We start from the raw sequence: 26,285 nt of genomic DNA on the forward strand, positions 1-26,285 counted from the left end.
CAGCTGGAGATGCCTTTGATCTGATACAGTTTATCATGCACCTGGGCTTTTGTACCATACATAACTGAGTTAGCTCGACGATTAGTCAGCTCTTGACATTAACCCGAATGTGCTAAATACATATTCTTAAAATATAAGTTTATTTTTACTCAACTGTGTCCATCGGGATAGTCAGACAAAGATAGGTTGTTAACAAGCACACCGTTAAGCTAGATGAATAAAACCCTGTTATCTGGATAGGGAAACAGAAAATGAGGGCAATTCTTACAGTCAAGCACTACTTAGTACCTTTTTACAGTAATGTGTAGCGTAACTGTATAGAATTATTTGGTGATGTGTCAGTGGCTAAACCACTACACTGACACAAGCTGTGTTCCAATCCTGGGGCTGCTCCTTCATAGGCCTCATTTGCAGACCGATTGCAGCGCAGGGGTGCGACTAGTCCGTCCCATTTTGAAAGGCTCCTTGAAATACATCCAACAAATGCTTCCTCTCATCCCCAAGCAGTAAAGGCTCCAACTGGTGGATCCCTCTTGGGCCAACCTACCCCAGGATTCATTCCGCTTCGATGAACACAGGTTTAAATATATCGACTCAATGGTACATTTGTTGAAAAAACCAAGGGGCAATAAAACTTTCTCATCGTGACCAACTACAGCTTTGTTGCTACGTGACAATGATTAGGATGGGACAAGCTGGTGATGCAGATCAGGGAAGCACTCCGTAGACTAGACTGTCTCATTTCGGTTGAGCCTTGGTGGACGCACCCCACAAAGGAGTCGGTCTTAGTATGCTGCCTAGACTGTGTCTTCGGAAGAGGTGACCCCTGAATTGGAACACAGCTGATGTCACAAAATTATAATTCAGTTATTGTTTGCGGTCTAATGTCCTTTGAATTACGAATGGAAATCCAGTTATTAAATTGTATTTTCATTTTCTTCATTTTTCTCACAGGGGCCAGTCAGTAAAATTTGAGTCATTTTACTTATTTCTCTAAATAGGTTTGGCTTAAACAATAGACTGGCTGAAATGACATCTCCTCAAAAGTGATTTCCAAAGCCACTCAATTGCCACCTGGTGGCTTCTCGCAACCTCTGCTTTATGATAGTGAATGAAAGAGAGACCAAACTGTGAAACCTGAAAATAATTGAAGTGCTCTAAAAATGGAGTTAAACATTATGAGTGGAGTAGACTGACTCACGATTGGTTGTGTGCGTCTATAGATGGGACTTCGCGTCCACATCTCCATCCCTGGATCACTATTGTGCAGACTGTCTTGCTCCAAATGCGCAAGATTGTTACATTCTTTCTCTCTTTCTTTCCCTTAGTAAGTAGGCCATGGCTGAGAGGCCTGTTATTGTGGAGACCTACAAAAACAACATTATTGTCTTTAATTAAGTCAAAGCCACAGTATCCGTTTATTTCCCTCCCTGTAGCCCCCAGTTCCATTTATCTCTCTCCTCCTCTTCCATGGAGCTTTTCTCTCACTTATCCGACTCCTCAGTGCTTCCTCTACCCTCATCTCTCACCTTAAATGCACTGCCCCGATTTCCCCTTTCTTTTTCCCACCCTACTCCCTCTTGCTTCCCAACACGTTTCTCCCATCAACTCCTGCCACCCATCATTCCCATTCTGCCTTTGCCCTCCTCTTTCCCTCCATCCTTCCCTCTTTCTCTGGCAGCGCTCTAAGGACATTTCCTGATGCCACAGTGCAGTATTGTCCCAGAGGTCAACAACACAGGACACGCTCTGTCTCACACAACACACACACACATGCAGTGCACACAGTCAGTTAGCATGGGAAGCTGTGCTCAGTGAGTCTTGCTGCTCCAAGGCCAAATCCTGTTTGATGAGACAAGAGGCTACGGAGTGCTACGTATGTATGTGTTTGTGTTGGTGGGTCGGTGATATATTTTTCATGAATATGCATCATTTAGTTAAACAAAAAAAGATTTGGTGTTTTCAGTAAGATCTGGGTAATTTTAGTAATGTGTAATAACATTTCCTGAATTTGTCAAAATATTGTGTGTGAATGCGCGTCTGTGTGTGCAGACGATTGTGTGTGCTTGAATATAGTGAGAGTTGCGTGTTGATCCGCAGCATTAACAGCCATCAGCCAGGCGTGTTAACTGGTGTTGCCCCTGCTGGCTCAGCAATCCACACACACAGACACACACACACATACACACACACAAACGCACACACACACACACACACACACACACACATACACACACACACACACGCACACACGCACGCTTATACCCTCTACTGACTACATCCGACTACATTATTTTGTAAACCCTGACTGTTTCTAATTTATCAGGAGGGATTTTATCCCCTGAGAAAATTGACACAGCAGCTATTATTGAATCTTACTGACAATTTTAAGCAGAAATGCAGTGTTCAGTCTTTACTGGATCTGCATTTCTGCAACAGTTCCTCTTTGATCCTCATACAAAGCCCTGAATCTGTGGAAGTGGCTTCTTTAGTCATATTTTGCTATGTTTGCAAGATAATATTCCTACCTCGTTTGTGCAAGGTGCCCTATAGTGCTGCTTGCATCCATTTGCCTTGCATGACGCACACACTGTGTATTTGTGTGCAGGTAAGGTGTGTGTCTGTTTCATTTTTTCCCTCTACCCTTGATTCATCTCTCTCATTGCAGTGATTTCAAAGTGTTCATTGCTATGCCCCCCCCCCCCCCCCCCCCCCCGCACACAGACATATTTTAGGAGGTTTCTGTCTAACTCCTCCTCACACTTTTTATGCTAAATCAACAACTGCATTATTTTAGCATATAGGGAAGTTTATTCTTGACCTTTGTGTCCCTCTATGTGACATAAAAATCTCCACTCGAGGTGATCTTGTCAGACATCCATGCTGCTAAGATACACACTAGTTTGTGGTGGTACATCAACAGCTCTCTTGAACGTTGTAGGATGCTGGATGCTCTGTTCGAGAGAGACTTCAGCAGTAACATCAGATGAGTGTTTCCCACAGCCTCCTGCCAGCCAGTCTGCTCAATACTAAAGTGTTCTCACAGGCATGCTATCACCTACTGAACGTGTGTGTGTGTGTGTGTGTGTGTGTGTGTGTGTGTGTGTGTGTCAGCAAGGAAAAGTGAGAGTTTATTTGATGTTTGAATGTTACCTTATCTGTCTCTAGTCTCTGTTAACTCTCCCCCGGCCTCACTCTCCATAATGCTCTGTGGGAGTCAGTGGTTTGCAGAGAGGCTGATGCCCAGTCTACATTACCCACAATGCTATATTTAGACCTCTGCAGTGTGTGACTCAGCACAGCAAAGCCTCACTATGGTCTGACGGCACAGCTCTGACTGGCTTTGTCGCTACAAAATATTAACAGCTATACGCATATTTTATTAAATTATATTTTTCAGAAAGACTGGGGCTTTACAACCCCCATACTGGCTAGAAAGCATGTTAAACCATGTCCATTTTATTTATCCATATAGCGCAAAATTTAATTGGTACAGCATCTTCTGTTTGATAAAAATTAATTTATAACTTTAATAGCTTTTACCCCAAGAAAAAATAAATACATTCACCATCTAATTAAAACAAAGATTACTGGGTATAATAATTGCTGCAATCAGTGGTATTCAGCTGCTTACTCTTCTAAGTACAAACCAAATGTTCGTCAGATGCACTTCAGTCTGATATCAAACAGGCATTAAAGGTTAAGGTTAATATCCAATTGTATGTGTGTCCTCTTCTGTATGTGCTCCTGACCCACTCGGATACATCTCTTGCCCTCAAGCAGCTCACATGATGCATTCATGCAGATGGCATGCTGCATGTAACACTGGATACCATCTGCAGAACGCATGGCTAGTATTGTGCATGTTAACATGTGAGTGATATTAAGATTGTGTGAGAATGTGTATGTGTGCATTTTGTACACGCATGAGCATATGTGTAGTGGCGTTTCATTTTAGGCATGCAGAGAGGGACATGCATGCTGCTGTGTGTAATTGGTCACGTGAAGTGTAGATTCCATACACCTTTCCACGCAGGATCTGATCCTGTATGTTAGTTATGTTTTCAAACCTTCACATGATGACCGATGTTTATGACGCTTTGGTAAGCTGCCACCTCCAATGGCTTAATTGAATGGGTGCGTGAGACATTTGCTTTTCAGGTGCTCATTTCTTAGAGTGCATATGAAGTTGAACTGACTATTGATTCTTCATTATCTCTTCATCGCTTTCAAACAAACATAAATACTATAGATTATGTTTTGTTGCTGTTGTCTAATCAAAGCCACCAGTTTGGCTCTTAACGTCTGAAGAATTTCAGACGTTACACTGATATCAAAACTATAAAAGGATGCACAGATTGTACTCATTTGAGATCAAGGTGCCAAGGTTAATAAATTAGTTTTCATGGTGCAGTGTCAGATTGCTGGATTTAAAGGAATTGTAATTTGCTGTATGATAATGCTGTGATCTCCCTTCTCTATCTAATAAGAGCGCTAATGATGACTATGTGGTTCCTCTTGGCAGTTGGGTTAGGGTTAGTGTACTTACAACTAATCAAAGTAAAAAATACACCTTTAATATAATGGAGCAAACAGTACACTAATGAAAGAACTCCATAGTTCACATGTCACATTCCTTACTGCTACAGATTCACCTTAAAAACACTGATAGTTAAAACCACAAGAAAGACCTTTTAGCTTCCTACTTAGCTGTAGCTAACTTTTGCCATAAAACCATAGCACTTCATACCTTTAACATGTTGTAGGAAAGTTCATAATGGATACATTTGCTCTTCCCCTCCTACCCTCAGAAATATGTTGTGTGTTCTACTCATAACAGGTTGATTTTTCCCTCAACGGGACTTTAATGCACAGCGAATGAGATTCAGAGAGTTTGTTTTTCACTAAGGTGGTTGGATTGTCAATGAACTTGCTGCTTTATGCTTGCTACAGCTAGAGCCCACAACCCAGCATAATTGCCCCCACTGATTTAATGGCTGTATGTTCTGTACTGACCTAGAAGTTCAGTAAAGTTCCTGAACCCTTCTTTCTGCAATCCTTTGTTGTGCGAATCTCTTCAGCAGAAAAACAGCAGCAAACATTTGGTCACTTGAAACGGCTAATTTGCAGCAGTAGTAAAGCTTGCTTCATGCAAATCTACTGCATACATACAGTTTATCTCAAGTCTTGTGATAGCAACTATTTAGCATTAAAGCATGCTAACAAACCCAAACAATGTCAGCTAGCTAACTAACTTTAAAATACATTCTGTAACTTTTAGGTATCCAAAAGATTTAGCTTAATCTGTTTTAAAGAAACTATAACTACAAAAACACTTCCAATCTTTAACCACACGGGTAGAATCAGATTAATAAAGTATCCATCTATCCATCTATCTATCATATATATAATCTATATATCTATCTATCTCACAACTCACCTTACTACTTTATAAAACACAATTCGGTCCTTCAACACAAAAGGAGGCAGGCTCAGGAAAAAGTGCTGAACTCAGTTTTTTCCTCTTCTCTTTTGACATTTTTCCAGCACTCTTTGTGGAATGACAGTACACGCTGTCCTGGCTGGATACATTTTATGTGTTGGTATTTTTAGCAACAGAAATTGTCCCTTGCCAACAACCCCCATTTTTTAAGTAAACATACCCTGTCTGGAGGCCTGTAGCTCAGCTCTGCCATGGTCTCAGGGGAGAGTTTGTGTGTCTGTTTTTAAGTCTGTATGTTTGAATGTGTGTCTGTGTGTAAGTGAGTATGTGTGTAAAAGAGATTTAAAGCTTCTGTAATCAAAGCCAGAAAATGAACATGCTTTCCCAGGCCCAGCTGACTCCACTCTAAACCATTACACCCAAACACTCGCTGTTCCATACTGTCCCGCAGTTTAACGGGTCCAAGGAGCTTGGGCTTGAGGGTATGTGTGAGTGTTCTGGGTGAGGAAGTTGTCCAACATTGGACTTCCTCCAAATCATTCTAAAGCAAGCTCTTTGATGTCAGGGTTGTTTGCCAGCTGTAATCCTGGAGCAGGTCGTGCTATATTCATGTTAGATTTTCAGGATCTCAGGGTTCGGTCATGGGACCTGATTTGGGATGACCAATGTGGGAAAGAGGAGAATTACTGTGTAACCGGAATACAAAGAAAATCCCTGTTATGGCTGTTTTATGGCTTTTTGCAGTTGCAAGTCAGTGCTTTGAGCTGCCATGTTGTTTGGATGGTTGTTCCCATGTGACAGGAAAGCGACACATCTCAGGAATTTAGTGAGTATTACAGAGAGACGGAGAGGAAGGGAGGGAGCGCGTCTGAGTACAGAAAAGTAGAGCTTCAAACGTTTAACATGCTATTATCCCTGGAATTGCACATACAAATAGAGTCAGGTGTATCCAATTACTCTGGCTTCGGACTCTGACGTTTGACCTCTTGGTTTCCATTCCATACTGTCTGTAATCATGGCGACTTTTATCTTAACATAGAAAAGGTTACATCCACACAAGAGTTATCATTTTGTTCTTATCAGTTTGTGATCTGATTTTTCTGGATAAATCTTCTCACGGTGCATATTTCTATATTGCAAAGCCCCTTCTGTTTAAAACAAACAGATAGGAATCTTTATTTTAAGAATAAAAGTGACCAGACAATTAAAAATCTTCCACTCAATGATAACATATAACTGAGGATATCTGCCTAGGATTACACAATTGTCCGGGTTATTTTGTAAATGTCCTTTGGAGGTATATCCCCATTTCCCAGTCTTTCTGTGTGGTGTTGAAGTTCTCTAAACCATGGTTCACCGAAGGATCATGGTAACAGAAATAAACGTGCTGTTACGTTTTTGAGACATGGTTAGGTTTTTGAAAAGGTCCAGGCCTTAGACTAAGACTTAGAAGTGGAGTCAACAAGTCAACTCCTGTCAGTACTAACACAGTCCACCAGGCTGAATCAGTTGTGGTTTGATCTCACACCTTTCCCAATGGGTGTGTCATTCATCTATCTATTCCGATTATTATTATTAAAACATTCAGCATCACTGGTATCAAGTGTGAAAGGCCACAATCAGTTGATGATGTGAGCAGTGAGGGGGTGTTAATAAGGTTAGGTTCATTTGAGTACTCAGTGGCATTATGAGTAGCTAATCAGGGCTGAAAAGCTACATCACTTTATAGATTTGCCGGAGCTCAGTTTTAAGCTGCAGCATCTCACACGGATTGGAGCGGCATTTTGGCTCAGCTCTTACTAAACAGACGTACAGACTGTCTTAAAACCTTTGGTCAAAGCAGGTTCCTCAATGACTCACATAAAGTCATTGAGGAGACTGCAATATTGCGTTATTAAACTGCTCAAGACAATAGTCGTATCAACATATGAAAATACACCTGGTTAAACCTGGTTTATGCTCACTGTTCCTCTCCTTGCAGAAATGACGTCAGACAGATTTTAGCTGGTGGACGCCATCATCATAGTTTCGGCTGGGGAACCATCCCCTAACCTTTTTAGCACGTGCCATGCAGCGCAACATGAATTGAGCTGGAGGCAAAAGTCTGCGAACAGCATCACTAATGTTTAGGAGAGGACAGCACCACTCGCTCCTCGTGCAAGAGTATGAAATGGAAAGGTGTCTTGTTGATGACACAGTTGATACACGCAATGACTAATCTGTCCACCTGTACCATAGCTCTACTCAGAATAAGGTCAACAGTTAGACCCTAACCCTTAACGTGGTCGTGTCAGGTGTCCATGTAGTTATTTAACGTGACACAAATATGTTAATATGTGAGTTTAGAGACATTTCTTAGTATAATTTACCTTACCGAGCATGTGACTGGATATGCTGTTGAACAACTTTAGTTGTGGTCTGTTCAGTGTGCGTGCTTTATCTGTCATTTTAATTAGTTATGTGGAAAATGTGAACTGACCGTCAACATGTCAACATGTGAAATCAGTAAAATGTTATGAACCCATGCATAATATTTGGCCTTCTTTGTAAACTGTGATGTATTTCACCCAAATAAACCGAACAGATAAAGAGCTTATTTTACTTAAAGTGTGCGGCCACACCTCTTTGTTAAGATACACAGATGCCGTGCACTGTTTGAGGGGACAGTGGATGAAACTCATTATAGGACAGACTCATCTGGGTCACACTCACCAGTTTGACAGGTCGCTGAGGACACTGGATGATTCAGGGCAGCAGTGGCATTAATCAGCTGCTCGGCTTACTTCCAAGAGTTTGCATGGAAAATATTATAAATGGGCAGACAACATCTTAAAGACTGGACTGAGAGAAATCTAGTTACCATATTTGTCACTGTAGCAAAATTTGTCTGGAAAGGTGGAAAAGAAGGGCAAACTGTAACAGTTGTTTTTAACAGAGAATATTAAGAAGTGTAAGGAAATTAATGAAAAAGAAAATTTAAATTGTTAACAGTTGCGGGAAACAACTAATATTCTTCAACTTTTTTAGCCTTGAGCACATGTGTTGGTTCATCTGTCATAGCCAGACTCACTCTCCTGGCATCATGGAAACAGCAGTTGGGGTGAAGAGATGTGTTTTGACAGGAAGTGACCTTGCCATGACCTTTTGACTGATATCATGGGTCCAGTGAGGGGTCAGAGGTCAAAGCTGGTGTGTGTGAGTGTGTGTGTCTGTGTTTCTGTGTGTGTGTGTGCGTGTGTTTGTTTGTGTGTGTGTGTGTGTGTGTGTGTGTGTGTGTGTGTGTGTGTGTGTGTGTGTGTGTGTGTGTGTGTGTGTGTGTGTGTGTGTGTGTGTGTGTCCCGCTGGAAAACATTTTAGCTGATTGTGCACTTTTTTTCACTTGAGCTGTTAGAGCTGAGCAAGGGTGACGTAGATCCATTATTAAATACTTTACGTAAAATATGTGCATGATGTTTTCTGGGGACTAAATATGAATAAATATCAGTATTCCTGTGATCATAAACACTAGTCTCCTCACCCTGACCTTATTACATCATTAAAACCTTTAATTGTCCTGCCTGTGATCGAAGCAGAAGGAGAACAGGTAAACACACTCACCATGAGCACATAAAAAATTGAAATGTTGTCTGTAAAAACACATAAGTCAACAGTAATAGTCTTGTGATGCTCTGATATGTTGTAACAGAGCTCAGGTTATATGTGTAAACTGTACACGTCTATTAAAACCCTTTTACACTGTTCAAAGAATCCGCTAACACCCACTAGCATCTGGATTTTGTCTGCAATGGTAATGGATACAATTCACTCCCGGGTCAAATGACTGTTCAGTAGACACAGCAGCGATGGAAACATAAACCTTATTGAATGTGTGTAATTTTTTCCTCTTCTTCATTTTGGCAATCTAGACAGTGACGCTGCACCTTTTCTGTGCAGTGTTGAAGCCCATTGAACTTCCAGTCATTTGTGTGTAAACAACCATTACGTTGGGTTGTTTTCTTCATGTTGGGAACAATGTGCAACAGCAACTTTTCTCCAATGTATCGTACAAGATGCAACACTGGAAATACAGTGAGGCGAGACAGCTTCTCAGTTTCAGGTGTGTTCATGAGTGGAGTGGGAGTGGTAGTCCTCCAACCAGAAGGTCGTCTGCTTGTATCGCAGCATATGCCAAAGGGTCCTTGGGAAAGATGTTGAACCCTGAATGGCCCCTCATAGATGTTGAATGCACTAAATGGAAGTCGCTTAGGATAAAAGCATCAGCTAAATGACATCTAAGTCTGTGGCTGAGGGGGTAGAGCAGTTGTCCTCCAACCAGAAGGTCAGGAGCTCAAATCCCAGCCCTTGCCAAAGTGTCCTTGGACAGATGCTAATCCCCCCAAAAAATGGGGGGATTAGCATCATAGATGTTGAATGCACTAATTGTAAGTCGCTTTAGATAAAAGTGTCAGCTAAATGTGATGTCATGTTATTAACTCATTACCACATATCAACACTCTGATATAACCGAACACCACATTGTTAAGCCTCATTATTGATCAGAAAACCTAATGAGCCTTTGCAGTGTTACCACTCATTTTCTTTCCTCAATCAGAACGCTTCCAAACCCCGGACTCTTGTGGCTTATTGCTTAAGTATAATCTATCATGCTGTTATGCATTCCTCCAGCTTGTGGTATTGGAGGTTTGCTGCACAGGATTGAACAGGATTGAACCAAATTCAGTGTGTGTACTGTAGCTGCTGTTGTCTCAGAGACTGGTGGCTTGTTTGGGTGGAGGGTGACTGGCTGTCTGGTTGTCCGGGAAGCTCAATCTCAGACTTGGTTTTATAGTAGGAGGAGAATCCAGGCCTCATGTATAATTCTGCTTTTTTATTGTGGCGCTGGTGCTGCTGCAGTCTAAGTGCCTCTGCCAGTCTCTCCCTCTTTAATCTGTCTCCTCATCACCTCCCTCTCTGCCCCTCTTTGTCCCACTGACTGTCTTTTCTTTTTTGCCAAACTCTTTCCCTCCATCCTCTCATTGTTGCTGTGTCACTGCAGAGATGCTGGTGTCAGGGGAACAGATGGGTGGTCGATGCAAACGTCTGTAACCTTGGAAACCACAGCCTCACATGCTCCGGCTTGAACCCTCTCTCCTTGTTATACCACTTGGGAGAAAAAAAAACACTTCATCATCTCTGATTCCATGCTCCTCTTCCTCCTCAGATTACTTGTTACATAATGTCCCTCCTCTTCCTCTTTCCAATATTTTCTTCCTTCTTTTCATTCTTCTCTTTCTTTCCATCATTTGTTTTACTATAACTGCCTCTTGATCTATAGTAAGTAAGTGCCATTGTCCCTTCTATTCACACGGAATATTAGTTAACATTTCTGAATGTACGTCAGGAATTGACATGGCCTGCAACATGAAGCTGCACTTAACATACTAAACAGACCTGTCTCCTTCTTGATGAGACATTCACTGTCTCAGTTTAAGTGTCTCCCACCAAATAGTTTTGTAGTTTTTTTGGAGCTGTGACATACACAATGACGAGGAATGTAACACACTCACACAGAACATGCATAAACATACTATTTCCATGTATTCAAGTCAAATGGCCGTCTGCCCATCACTGCTGTTCACTTTTGGAACTGGATGTTTGGTTGTACACAGCAAGTGAAGAGACACAAATCCCTCTGCAAGGTTAAAGATAATAGTTGTCATGGAGATGCACCAGTGGAAAGAACCAGAGCGACAGACAGTGTGTGTGTGTGTGTGTGTGTGTGTGCGTGTGTGTGTGAGTGTGAGTGTGAGTGTGAGTGTGAGTGTGAGTGTGAGTGACCACACACTGTATTTGTGTGAGGCATTCCCTCTGTTTTTCTGTGTCTCTCTAGCAGTCTTCATTTGTTTCCGTAGCGGCACACAATTTGATGAGCAAGCCAAGAAATATTCTGATTCTTATCTTAGCAACAAGCTTGAGATCTGCACTGTCATGGAAACAGCAACAAACCTGTCAATTAAATCAGTTGCTAGGCAATAGAGGAAGAATGGTTACTGTGCCATTCACATGGCGGACTTATGCTTTTCCTGGTCTGAGACTAAATCTCAAATCTGTTCTGTATATCTGCCCAATATTGATATTGAACATAACAATATATTGTTACCCTGAGACACACAGGTGTTCAAATATCATATCATATCATATCATTTCATGTTATGTCATATGATGTCTTTTCATGGCAAAGCAAAGCAAAGCTAAGCAAAGCATATATTATAATATATCATTACATTGCAAACCATGCTTTGCGATATCATAGCATCACAAAGCATGTATATTTATCATGGCATAACATAGGATATATCATAATATATAACTTTATTGCATTACATAGCATAGCATATATCATATCATAGCATTGCAAAGCATATATCACAAGGCTTGGTACTCTGCTATTAGCACCAGTATTAAATTAGCACTTCCTTTCAAAACTCTGATCTGTATAGATTCACTTATGATTTTCTCATTTCAAAATCATAAATGTAACTTTATCTACTGCAAGGCTAGTTCTCTTTCCTCTGTGTGGGTAGGTGAAAAAAAGAGAAGGAGAGTGAGTGAGAGGAAGGAAGGGTTAAAGTATATCCCAGGAGGGAGTCCCTCAGACAGATAGAGAGAGGGGTGAGGAGGTCAGTGCTTAACTCCAAACACTCATACACTCGAATGCCATCAGAAGAAGCTGCTTTAAATGTAAGGATTTATGACTCTATTTTGCTGCTCTTGTCTTTGCTTTTTGAAGTATACTAAAATCAGGTTGATTTAATGAACTTTTCAGTAGACACTTTCCCTTTCACTCATCCAGCAGGGCAACATTAGCATTCAGTCAGTGTCATGTTTGCAGCCACTTGATGAGTCTTAGTCCAATATTCACTCCTTTAAGCTTCCTGTTCAGGGCTGTGGGAAATCCCTGGCTCGCAATAGCTCCTGGATTGTGTGCTGTGTCCACAGCTAACCACTATCTGAGAGTGCTGAAAAGGAAGTGCAAAGTGGGCTCATCAGTACTTTTCACAAACGAAAAAGCTGAATTTGGGATCTACACTCAGAATCATGAATTCAAAACAATGAGCTGAGAGACCCAAACATGTTCTCTAAACTAAAACAAAGACTTTGACCTTTGACACCCAATAATGTGATTTGATCTATTCTTATATAACGATGTCCAAAAACATGCTGATTTGCATTGGAAACAAGTCAACACTGAGTCTCTCTCACGCACACACAAACACACACACAGTAGCTCTATTCCAGATGTGAGTGTGTCTTCGGTGCCACCCCCTAATCTTGTTGATCTCCTATTGAGTCTGAAAATCCTGCTCATAACAAACAGGAAGAGGGCCATCATAAATGCAGAGATCAAACACACACACACACACACACACACACACACACACACATACACAAACCCTCACACGTACACACACACACACACACACACACACACACATTCACCACACACTTGGCTGTAACTCTAGTCCCATGGTTCTCTCTGCTGCAGTGAGCTCATTAAAATGTGTGAGGCGACCCCTCTCGTCTTCATGCACTCTGATCTCTCCTCCATCTCTTCTTCTCTCATTTCCTCACCAATCCCCCTCTTCCTTCAATATAGAATACCCCCCACACACTCTCTCTCTCTCTCTTCGTTATTTAAATAACTTTACTCTCTCAACGTCAGTGTCAAGATCCACTTATTGATATTGGATTAGATCACATTGTCGACATGGTAGAAAATAGATTCGGTTGCGAAACTGATTGGCATGCATGGTGTGTACTTGATCTGTGTGTGTGTGTGTGTGTGTGTGTGTGTGTGTGTGTGTGTGTGTGTGTGTGTGTGCGTGTGTGTGTGTGTTCGTTGTTTGTATGTGTGTGTGCGAGTGTTTGGGGGAGGGTGGTTCTACTTTAATGAATGGTTGCCGGGTAGAACAGGATGCGTGAGGGAGGAATTTGTTAATTATGAATGGAACACTTTTCTGAACGACACACAGTGTTAAGTTTGTCTGTGTCTGTGTGTGTGATGCTGTTGTGAGTATATATGCCCAATATGTATATGCATTTCTCATGTACATGTCATGGGCAATGCATTCTGGGTTGTTCAGACCAGCACTGAGGCCATTCATTCATTAATCTATAATAAATCCCACTCTAGAATCTACGGTACTCATTTAATTTGTGTATGACCGCTCTGTCTGGTATTAATGAGTGATTAAAAGAAAATTATATTCCTTCTTCTTTTGTCTTTTTTAATACTCAGTTTGTTTCTCTCTCTCTCTCTCTCTCTCTCTCTCTCTCTCTCTCTCTCTCTCTCTCTCTCTCTCTCTCTCTCTCTCTCTCTGTATATATATATATGTATTTACAAACGACTTGATCGCCAAGTTTGTTGGAAACTACTCTTTTTGCAGAGTTGTCCTACAGTGTCATCACCAGGAAACAGGAGTCTATTTACTATAATTTACTGTAAATCTGGCCATTCTTACAATGTTCACATAAGCATCTCTGTGAAGTGAAGCTGTGCTGTTACACTGTGAAACAGTGCTGTTAAACAATGCCAACACACAAGTTTGTCTGAAGTCGGTACCAGAAATGCTGCAAAACCAAAATTATTACAACACTCCTGATGGTGGATATGTCTTCACGACATTCAAACTAAACTTTGTCGTGATATTTTTTTCCTAAGAACAAATATCAGCCTTTTATGCCAGTTTGATCAATCTGACACTATCATCACTAACTATTATATGTTAACTCATAAATCGACTCAGTATTGTTTATGGCCCCTGTGTGCCTGTATCCATTCCCAACAACGTCTAGGCTTGATCCTAATGAGTCGTTGGATGGTGTCCTAGGGGATCTCCTCCCAGACCTGGGTCAGGACATCAGGGAGCTCCTGTGCTTAGCAGCGTTGGATACACCGATACATAACGTTCCAGGAACTCTCTTCACACTCTGGCTGCATAAGGCCGGGCATTGTTTCATAACAGCAGTCATGATACCATTGGCTATGACAGGGAGGTTTTTGTGACCCTCCCTAGAGGATATGCCTCCCTAGAACATCACTGAACCACCACCAAACCAGTCATGCTGGATGATGGTACAGGCAGGTACATTCATGCTCTTACAGCTATTCCAAGATTACCAACCTTAGCTCTAATTACATATCAAATGCTTCAATTTAATAAAAAAAAAGTTTTTAATCAAGTGTTGCTGCTCCCTTTCCTCAACAACGTGGTTACATGTTTCTGAATTTGTTGTTTGAATAGTTTTGGAGAAGTTTCCACCCCCCACTGTTTTTTGGTCTGACACAAGAGTTTTCAGTTGTAGCTGAAAATATTAATCTAGTGCATAACACATTTTGGAATAATGCCCTTCCTCTCTCTGCACTCCCTGCATTTTAGCGTGTAAGCCTGTGTAAGCCCTCCTGATAAACAGTGTCTCTCGAGGAAATCCCATTTGGCTCCTGTTTAATCTGAATTTTCCAGTGTGTACATTTCAGTGGCAGCAGTGATTAAGGAATTCTCTAGGCACCTCGTACTGTGTAAGCCATACCCCTGCTCATAAACTTGAAAGTGCATACTATGAAGATGAAACCACAGTATCATTTTATTGCTGGTTTCCACCTGTATAGCAGCAGCAGCAGCAGCAGCAGCTCGGAGCACCTTATGTGGAAGTTAGCTCTGTCTGCCATCACTTAAAGTGACTCCAGCTCCGGGGTCAGCTTTTCCACATGAATCTACTCGGCCTTAAAATAGACTGTGTTTACAGTTGCAGGTTAGCAGCTCTCGAATCTCGGTTCCCGAGCTCTCCCACAAACACACGCTCATGAGATACTTCTTTATTTGGACAAAGCTGTCAGTGTGTGTCGTGTCTACGAAAGTCAGATCGGGGTCTTGTGTAAATATTGGCCGGGTGTAAAAAGGATAAGAAAAGCTTTGTGTAGTGGTTCATCTGTTTAAGGATACAATGCTTTTAGCAGCATTTACTTTACACAGAGCACTAATAGCTGAAATGTTAATACTGATCACATTTTTTGGTGGTTTCTGTCAAACAAAAAGGGCCTTTTTGTGGTAAATGTGCCATGAGACACTCTTGGTGTGCGTGTGTGTGTTTGTGTGTGTGCGTTTCATCACATGAACCTGGCTGTTTTGTGTTTCCAGGGGCAACCAGAGATATTGGTTCAGCTCTGACCAGGATGTGCATGAGGCATCGCAGCATCGAGGCCAAACTTCGCCAGTTCACCAAGTAAGATACACGTCCTTCCTTCCTTCCTTCCTTCCTTCTTCCATTTATTTTCCTTTCCTTCATCAGTGTTTGTGTCATCTCACCATCCTACTTTTGCTTCCTGTCATGTCGACAAATCCAGGAGTCGTAAAAGTGCTCGACCTGTTGTTTGCTTCCATCTGAAGCTGACCTGTTTTTTTATGGTTATTATGAAGGGACAAATGTTTGGTGGGGTTGTCTTGTCAGCTGTGTGGACTCCATCAGGAACATTGCTCAGTCTGTACATATTTAAATCCTCCCTGTATATGTATTCAGCCATTGGAACGCAGCACAGCTCGCTCTGGAAACCTCACCAAGAGACTGTTGTTGTTTCTTCCCTCATTCTCCATATTCAAAGCTATTACATTGATGGTGACGATGAGGATGATCTATGGCCATGACAACTGCAGGATTCTCTTTTGAAGCCATCTCAAAGCTTTTGTGTGTCTGCCCCTCTAGTATTACATTTTCTGTTAGAGTATTCGTATGTATGAATGTTTGGAAAAGGAGGGAGGCAGTGTTCCAGATTCTAAATTCATGAAGTGGAACGACACGTGGAGGAAATTTATATAATGATCTCGCTCCATAAATATACCACAGCCTCTCATTTCAGTGGGGCCCGCTGGGGGGAATGTGGGGGTCTCAATTGTACACAATGAGTCTGTATAGTCAAGACAGCAAGCCATGGAAAAATTCACCCAGGGACTGAAATGTTCATTTATTTATCACCATCTTAAATCTCTGTCTCTCCTACAGTGCTTTGATGGAGAGTCTCATCACTCCTCTCCAGGACAAGATTGAGGACTGGAAGAAAACAGCCAACCAGCTGGATAAGGATCATGCAAAAGGTGCAAACACATTACAGCTCCACCATGTCCCCTAGAAATTATCTGTCTGTACAACTGTAACAGTAAATATGTCTTCTTTTTTTTATGTCCAACATATCTAGTATTTGAATGATTGAAGCTCTGCACTTATTAACAGCTATGATCACTACAAAGTGTTCTGCAAGACTGAATGTTGTGCAGTGTAAAATATATTTTCAGAATATGTGTCAGCATCAATGAATGATGCAACTCAAATTAGGAACATATTGTTGTTATAAAATATAATCGATACAAAATGTTGTATGCTGCTGTTGCATATCAGTATAGAAAAAGTTTCTGAGGAGATAGTGTTGCACAGCTAAAATAACGAATTGTGAGCATTCCTCCTTCAAACCAAAAATAAAGCACTATATTAAAATAAACAAAGGACTTTTGTTGAACATGTTCCCACACCAACACTACTATGTAAAATCCAGATCCAGTTATATTAACATCAATACAAGTTCAAAGAGTTATTAGTAGTGATGATTCAATTACTATAGCTCAATAGCTAAAAACTGAAATCTTACCTATGGTACACTTTCCTGTTTTACTTGTGGGACTTTCGCAAAGGGAAAACTGTAACACCTCTTCTCACCAGATCCATGTGTGATCAATATCCTGTAATGAACTGCCTCATAGAAAACAGTCTTGGATGCAGATCAGGGGACATTATGAAAATCCCCTCTGTCACATCCTGAGCCATACATGTTACATAAGCATTAATATATCATAAGAATATACATCAGTTCCTTCGCAGTTTGTGATTTGCTGGTTGATTTGTTATTAGTATGTACTTTATAGTAGTTGTAAACAGGTTTGGTGATGAGACACTGTGAGGCTCGGTTCTATGTATATAATAGCGTTCCTCATGCTTTCATGTTAATTGTATTAATTTCACACCCGATGCACAAACAGCTCATACAAAACAAAGATGATGTTCAGTGCCTCCAAACAAGCGTCCTCGAGGTTGCACAGCTTCTGGAGGCATTTCTATTTTGATCAGTATAGAAAATAGAGGGTTTTACATTCCTCTTACTGAAACATCTCTCTTCATCCTGTTTCAAGAGTACAAGAGGTCACGCCACGAGATCAAGAAGAAGTCATCTGACACCATGAAACTACAGAAGAAGGCTCGTAAAGGTAACGGTCAGCAGTCTTTTACAGTCCAGCTCAGGCTCACGTCACATTGGATTGAATAGACACAAGGTCAGACTAAAAGGAGGCCTCTTTTTACCACAGTTACAGTTTATTATGATCTGACAGATTATGATATTGATTTATAGTCTGTATGTCACTTTAAATGTGAACACACAAGTGAAGGAGCTTGAGTCAAACACTGAGGTCAAACACCATAGACATAGAACGGTTGAGTTCAAAATAATTGTAGGTTAATGTTGTCATCTAGTGGCACTTAAAGGCATTACAGGTCTTTTTTCTCATTCGTCCTGAAACACTTCACTCAGTGATCCAACAACCAATAAATAGTGCTTTCTCTCTGGAATAGATTCCATTCAGTTGCCAGGCAGATGAATGCATCAATGCAAAATGTGAAAATGTCCCTTACCTTAGAAAGACATTCTGTCTTTTGTTAATTACAACTCCATGACTTTAGCTGAGTACATGTTATGTAAAATATTGATAAATTAAATATGATCCATATCATACATTTGTCCTGACAGTGAGAGAAAACATTGCCTGTTAGCTCTGTGAGTGCTGACGCTCGGTGTTGTTGTTATTGTTATTATTGTATTTGTTATTATTATTATTTCTGGATGGATTTTTTGGTTGCAGCAGTATTAAGTTGCTCTAACCTGTGGCACTGTGGCTGTCTTGTGATGGCTTCTTTGTACTAACCTTAACAATGAGTTTTGCTATCTCCCTTTCCTCCGTCCCCTCTTTCTCTCTCTTATTTTGCTTCCTTTTTGCTGCCCCCCCCCCCCCCCCCTCGACTGTCTCTCCCTCCCTGTGGTAATAGAGATCCAGGGTAAGTATCAGCCTGTTGCTCGCTGCAGCTCTTTTGCATCACCTCCTTTCTTTCCCACAATCTCCTCCTGCCCATTAAATAACCTCTCTGTGTTGACTAATACAACCCTGGTTATTTATTACCTCATACTCAAATTCTTCCAAGTATTAGATAAAACACATTATAGATGACCAGTGTAATAGGTTGATTAGACAAATGTCACAAGAATGAAGCTCAAAGATATACCAGATCTCAAAGAAGGGCCATACACACACAATAGAAACCTAAATTATGGAAAGGTTCAACGCTAGAATTTATGTCAGTGCCCCACAACAAGACAGAGCCTCAACATCAGGTAACCATGCAGGTATCAAAAGTATATTAGTGTATGAGTTTTACCTGAAAACATTTAGTGACTCTTCAGAGATGGGAACATTTTGCAGATCATCTGATTCCTTAATCTATTCAGTTCAAATCAGTTCAAGTCCTCACTGCATCTGATTTAATGTTGTCTACATGTGACTGGTTCAAATTTAGCTTTTCCAGTTCTATATAGTTATAAAAGCAAAAGTTTCACTTGGTCAATGCATGATGTCATTTTTATGTATTGACTCCTGCATGACATCTGTAGCGGCTACTATGAGTCACAGCTCAAACTTTCATTTTTCTGTCATCTCTTCTTCGCTTTTTCTCGTTCATTCTATCCCTGTTACTGCAGATGTCTGCAGACTTTTCTGCATGCTGTAAGACGACAAAGAGTTATTCTTACTTCTTACTATCAATTCATTTGATTCAGTGTGTCATTCCCGTTAAAAGTAAATAGGATTGAGATTGTCCACACCATGTGTATGCATCTGTTTTTTTGGCTCTATACTGTGTCATGTTCTGTGATTAACACACTTGCACATTTTCCTGCACATTTAGGTCAAAATGTTATTTGACTATATTGAGCATCTCCCCAAAAAAGTGGAAACTGTGATAAATACGAAATGTTTCACTCTCACAGAAAACAAATGCTGTAGTGTACACGTATGATATACAAGTATCCTAGCAGCTTGATTGTGCTGCCCTCATGTGTCGAAAATAGGTATTGTAGGTTAAGAGCCTTTGCCTTAGGGAACTTTTTATGTTTTATATATAAAATGGCTGCTGTCAGTCTTAATTAATGACATGGACATAAGAGAAAGGTGATGCACACACAGAATAAACTCCACATAGAAAATAAAACAAGTACACAGCCAAAACATCAAACAATGTGTTTTCATTGTGTATGCTAGTGGTTTGATGGAGCAGTGCATTATGGAAAACAGAGGCAGGTGAAGAGAGAGCCCATGTAGCCACATTCATGCGTCTTACCTTTTATACCAAGAGTCACTTTCACTCGTAGGATTTATCCTTCTATCTTTCTTTCCTACATCATCCACCCTCTTCGACGAAAACCACACTTTTACCCTTCATACCTGTCTAACATCATCTCCGCCCTGACCCCCCTGTCTCCTCTCCCAGGGCGAGTAGACCTGCAGCCTCAGGTGGACAGTGCCATGCAGGATGTCACCGACCTGTGCCTGTTGATGGAGGAGACAGAGAAGCAGGCGGTGCGCCGCGCCCTGGTGGAGGAGAGGGGTCGCTTCTGCACCTTCATTGGCTTCCTGCAACCAGTCGTGGTGAGGGGATGGAAAGAGGAGTCAGGGTAGTGGTCGAGTGGAGGAAGGGGAGGAGAAAAGGAGCATGTTCTGATCTGCTGTGCAGTGTCATAGTCTCCTGTGGTTGCAGAGCCTCTGATTGAGATGAGGGTGTGTCCAAAGTAACCCAAGTAGTGACCGTTGTATGATGCTGAAATACATCAAGTAAACAAGGTGTTTTCTTGTCTGGGAGACAAAATACTGCAATTTAAGTGGGTTTTACATATTAACAAGATATGTGACAGTATCACATTTATAAGCTGGTGCTGTGACCTTTTTACTTGCAAACATGCACGTGAACTATAAATTGACTTGAGCCATCTTCTTCAGACCATGCGATTATATAGTTAAAATAAAGCCTCTTGTGTTCAGGGTGTTCCCCAGACCTGTGTGCTGGGATGTGCTGAAGAGTCCAATCCATTGATTACATTTTACTGGACTGAAAGAATCTGACTCTAACTTCTTTGAGTCTGATTCCAAGGGAGCTCAGCAGGATATATGACTGATTGTTTCTATCTTGTTTTGTAGAACGGAGAGATCGCCATGCTGGGGGAGATCACTCACCTCCAGGCCATCATTGATGACCTCACTGTGCTAACAACAGATCCTCACAAACTGCCCCCTGCTAGTGAACAGGTGAAACACACACACACACACACAATACACACACTCAGCCACACAACTTGCAGAAGACATGTAAAGAAACAAGCTGAACAAACTCTCTTTAACTCCCTGTGTCTGTGTCTCTCTCAGGTGATTAAGGATCTGAAGGGGTCAGATTACAGCTGGTCCTATCAGACCCCTCCCTCATCTCCAAGCAGCTCTGGCTCACGCAAGAGCAGCATGTGCAGGTACTCACACACAAATACACATACACATGCAGAGTACGCACATACACAACCAGAGCTCACAGCTGCGCTTCTGTGTATTTAACTGTGCATCAGTATAAATTGAGAATCAGAAAGAGGAGCCCTCCCTGATGTTTATGTTTCATTATGACTGTCAGTCCCTCTGTGTGTGTCAGTCCATCATTACTGTTTGTACAGTCACCCTCAGCGTAGTATAATCATTCAGTCCATGTGTGTGTAATCAGATTTGTAAATGTGTTATGAGCTCTTCACATACAAATCATAAAAATGTTTATAGGTATTAATGGCTCATGGTGTAAGGCTCACAAAGTAAGTGCATTGAGGACGTGTTCTAATCCACCTCTGTTAGTTTAATACTAAAACAAGAGCATAGGGCCAGGCACATTTGTAGTCTACTAAATAATCATGGCGGTGTTTTGGGTGCAACATGTCATAAACCAATCAGAGTGCCTTCTCGCATCCCCTTTAAAAGTCATGCGAACTTGCACTTTGGTGGACTGCTATTATTAGGATGAAATAACTAGGTAGTAAGAGAGAACTCTGCAAATAAAGAGATATATTTAAATACCTGTATTTATTGTCAAGATTGGTTAATAACAAAATTTGTTAGTACTTTAGTTATTAAATCTGCTGGTCCCTGTGCAAGGAGAAATAACAGTGAAATACTACCAATCAAATGTTTTACTGCATCAAACTTGTAGTGTACAAACAATGCATCTGTCCTAATTATATTTAAGATCAACACAACCATGAGGCTCAGATGTGATGTGAAACTAGCAATATACCATTGTGCAGCTGTAAGATAGGGCCCTTAATATTCTGCTGTTAATACAGACAGTTACAAACTGGCTGTCTTATTACACATGAGATCATGTGATCTGCAATTGCCTGTGGATTGAGATACAGTTACACAACTCTCCAGTTATGCTTGCAAGAGTATTGTGCCCCAGTGATAAATAACACAACAAGAAGAATACAGTAATCTGAAGAAACAGATGTCTGTGGTTGTTTACCTGAAATAAATCTCATTCAGCGTATGAGTGAATAAGTCTCTGTCAGTATTTGCATGTTGCAGCAGTTGCATGCAAGTTCACAGCCTTTATCCTGTATTATGTAGTGTGTATTTGTGTGAGTGCCCTGGATCCTCATAAGCTTACACACTCTCTGTCTACCCCCACCCCTTTCTTTTCCCCCCCTTCCCCTCACCTCAACCCCACTCTGTACTCGTCTCACTGTTTTTCTGTTTGTGTGTGAACTGGTGATTTGCCCTCTTTCTCTCCTGCCGGGTGTTTGGTTGTCCTGCTTCCCTCTCTTTTTTTTGGGTCTTTGCTTTTTAACTGTGACTGGTGTGTCACTAACAACTTGCTGTGGACTGTTCCTGAAACTTCCATCCATCACCTGAAACCAACCACACCATCCTCCTACCATCCACCTACTATCACCCGCCCTTCACATCTTACACATTTCCTTCTTTCTAAATCACTTTTCTGTAAACCTGCTCTCTCTCCCTAAACACTGTCCTTACTCCACATTGACGTCACCTTCATCCCTTCTTCAATCTCCTCACCCCCCTTCAACAATCTGTCCTCCTCCTCCTCTGCACCCTTCATCCCCCACAGCAGCGTCAACAGCGCCCATAGTAGTGCCTCCCGTTCGTCAGGAGGAGGCGGTAGTTGTGGTATTGGCGGAGGTGGTGGTGGTGGAGGCTCCCAACCGCACTCACCCACCTCCTCCTCCTCCTCCTCCTATCGGTACCGCAGCAGCCTGCCGCACCAGCCTCTGCCGCCGGGGGGCATCGCGGCACACCGCCTCAGCAGCGTCTCCTCCCACGACTCGGGTTTTGTGTCCCAGGATGCTAATATCTACTCCAAGCCCCCGTCACCTATGCCCTCGGACATCACAAGCCAGGTACATCTGCCTTACACACGTATTTATACGTACCAAATGTTTGGGATTGAAAATCAACAAGAGTTATTTATCTTGGAAATAAAGATGGATTTTACTCATGCACACGCAGTGTCCACATGAACATATCAATTATTGTTATGTACGTCTAAATCAGTTAACAAGATGTTTTTCTATCAATGTTCCTAATGTAGAAGTCATCCAGCTCAGCATCATCCGAGGCCTCAGAAACCTGCCAGTCAGTCAGTGAATGCAGCTCCCCCACAACTGTGAGTACTGGTATTCATACTGCATATGATGTAGTCCACCAGTACACTACAAATTACTGTGTGTGGCATGAGTTGAAGGGAACGGGTACATTTTTCCTTATCAAATGATCCATTAAAATAGCTTGAAGATATAATTAGGATGACTCTCATTGAGCACATACCTCTGCCAAGGCCCAACAATCCTCTTAAATCCAATCCAGCTGCACAAATGCACACACTCATACACACTTCCTTAGTGTATGAGTGTGTGCACACACAGTTTTCTCGTGGCAAAACTGTTTGTCAGTTAAAGTTAAAGTAATTGTGAACATTTTGTGGATATAATTTCATTTATGAACAGCAATTTATGAATTACATGTAACAAAGCAAAGTCTAGTGGAGATTTTTACATCAGGTGGTAGAGAAAACCTTCAACAGAACAGGTAGCATTTGCTCTCTAGGGGCTAAATTTGCAGAGATGGTATTTTAGGCATAAACTAATTCAACACCATCCACAAGAGAAACATTTGTAATAGTGCAACTTGTGTGTGAGGTGTTGAATTAATGTCTGTCTGTGCTTTCCAAAAGAAGAATATTTCAAGTCAGGAATCAGACACATAGAGGGTTGCTTGTTTGCAGTCACATTTTTATGAAAAATGTCATTGTCCTGCTCGTGTTTTGTACGTTTGTGTGTCACTGCTGTAGTAGAATTGGTGCAGTGGAGTGTTAAACACATTTTTGCTTATAAGATTTACAGTCATTTGCACAACGTCCTTCTCACCAATGGAGATCAGGTCAACATCAAAACACGGAATGCTTAAGTATGCTGTGCACTGTACTATGTGTTGGTGCTGCCATGTTAACCTAAAAAAAAACAGGTTCCTTCTATTCATGTTCAAGAGCTTCCGGTATTTGCTTTTCATTATGCATTCTCTGCAGTATGCACATCTGTTTGCAGAAAAGAAAAAACACGATACAATGATGCTTATGAGGCCTTGTAAATATTCATGTTCGATTGTAAGCAGCATCTTTCATCCCCAGCAGCTTGCACATACAAATTCATTCCCTCAGTGGATTATCACCCTTATCAGCCTTCTGGTGGCAGTTAGCCCTGCGTCCAACTCTTGTTCAAGTGATACCCATTGTCAAGATGGATCATGTGGGCCAAAATTATCGGATTACCTGAATTACATGAAAATTCTCTCCATGTTACAAGTGTGTAATTCCTCTATATCCACATCAAACAACATTGTGTTAACAGTGCAGCAACATGACGTGGTAGAGCCATCCTGCATATTTTAGACTGGGTGAATATATTCTCCCCTGATTGTGGCGAGTCCATTTGTGTTTAGATTTCTGTGTATTGTGGCTAATGGCGAAATAAACACTCACTTTAACCACAGCTCCTGCCAATTGAAGTTGCAGGTGGTCTGTGCTCCAGCCTCAGGGAGCAGTAAAGAGCCCCTTACTAGGTTATCAAAAAAAAACTATTTATAGTCAAATAGCCATTTTCTGTCCTACAATGATGCAGAATTACTGCTCTGAAGAGCAAATGGTCAAATCAAAACCATTAGAGTTTTTAATGCATGCATGGGGCTTCTTAAACACATCCTATCATCTTTTTAATATGCACATTCAAGCTGTGGTATGTAGTTTTCCTAGAATTCACCGATGTAGTTCTTACAGACTAATAATTACACTTAGTTTGGACATAGTCATTTTGATGCATGGACAGCAGTGACTAATGTTTTCTGTTCACAAACCTACTGCTGATCTTATCCTACTCTCCTCTTTCACACTATGTGTGTGTATGTGTCGTTGTTGAAGTCTTTCTTTCTCATGTGCTCGGCCCAGGGGTTCTCCCACCACAGCTGGCTGCCTCTCTCATTCTCTTCCTCTCCTAGTCCACGTCCACGTCCACGTCTATATTTTCTCTCTCTGATGATACGACTATGTCTCTCGTCCCGCAGTTTGGCTCGTCCTTCGCAACCTTCCGCCCCACTCTCTCTCACTCTGGCTCCACCAGGCCTCTCTCTGTCATTCTCCCCGTTCCTGCGTCCCCACCCTATAACTGCCCCCCCGGATCCAGCTCCTCCTCTCCCACATCAAAGGTTCCTATTTGGAAGGTTTGTTCTCCATTCGCTTCCATCTCTTCAGTTGCACCTTTTTTCTCCTGTTTTCTGTCCAACATTAAGTTTAACATGTTCTGTGTATTTTCTTTACATTTTCATTCGTAACCACAATGCTTTGCTTTGCTAGTATTCTCACCCATCTGCTGTGTGTGCATGCTTTTTTTTTGGCCTCCCCTGTCTCGCTCACTGGTTTTTCAATCTAACCGACCGGGGATTGACGAAAACTTAGCAGGATGTGGAGAGCTGACCAATCAAACTCATCAACTTCAGCACATGCTCAAAAAGGCCCCTGCCCACACACACACTTACCCCTCTACACGTACGCACATGAACTCCTCCAAGCACCCACCTGTGAAGGCCCCCTCTCTCTGCACTCAGATGAAGGGCTTCAAACTGCTGGATAGGGGACAAAGTCTCCATATGCAAATCTTACCTGCCACTTCCTGCTTATTAATTCCACTCACCTCCTCAGGATTGGTCCAAAGCAGGTCAGTGTGAACAGCCTGTGGCTGCAGCAGCAGTCCAGAGGAGAAAGGAGCCCCTTGATAGACTGAGGGAGGGCGAAGCATCACCAGGCTCCCAGGGGTACGCTGGGACATCACACCCCGATGACGGCCAGAGAGCCAGGAACACTCCTACTAATATTGCTGCCAAGGTAATGACACGTGATGCGGACAAGCAGGTGGAAGATACAGAAGAATATATTCGGCTAGAGGGATATTTGCAATACAGCAATCCATGGGTTTAATAAACCTGTGAATCAACTGTGACAGTGATCTTTATTTGGCAGTATCTAAGGCATGGGATAGTGCATTAAATCAACACACCACATCAGTACATCTAAAAAAAATACTTTTAATTCACCTTTTTCGATTGTTAAAAGTTTGATTCCA

The 26,285-nt window shown here is 41.6% G+C and overlaps 1 protein-coding gene across 1 annotated transcript in view; it reads left to right on the forward strand.

Annotated features, from left to right (window-relative positions):
* mtss1lb (MTSS I-BAR domain containing 2b) overlaps positions 1–26,285 on the forward strand; it is a 73,053-nt gene that overhangs the window by 37,226 nt on the left and 9,542 nt on the right. The window contains exons 4-12 of the mRNA XM_062390220.1: positions 15,622–15,706; positions 16,481–16,572; positions 17,659–17,733; positions 20,063–20,220; positions 20,767–20,874; positions 20,992–21,089; positions 22,727–23,015; positions 23,207–23,281; positions 25,865–26,047. Of these exons, the coding sequence (XP_062246204.1) occupies positions 15,622–15,706; positions 16,481–16,572; positions 17,659–17,733; positions 20,063–20,220; positions 20,767–20,874; positions 20,992–21,089; positions 22,727–23,015; positions 23,207–23,281; positions 25,865–26,047 (1,163 nt within the window). The remainder of the gene's footprint in view (positions 1–15,621; positions 15,707–16,480; positions 16,573–17,658; positions 17,734–20,062; positions 20,221–20,766; positions 20,875–20,991; positions 21,090–22,726; positions 23,016–23,206; positions 23,282–25,864; positions 26,048–26,285) is intronic.

Source organism: Platichthys flesus, chromosome 1 (genome assembly GCF_949316205.1).
Source record: "Platichthys flesus chromosome 1, fPlaFle2.1, whole genome shotgun sequence".
Taxonomy (NCBI): Eukaryota; Metazoa; Chordata; class Actinopteri; order Pleuronectiformes; family Pleuronectidae; genus Platichthys; species Platichthys flesus.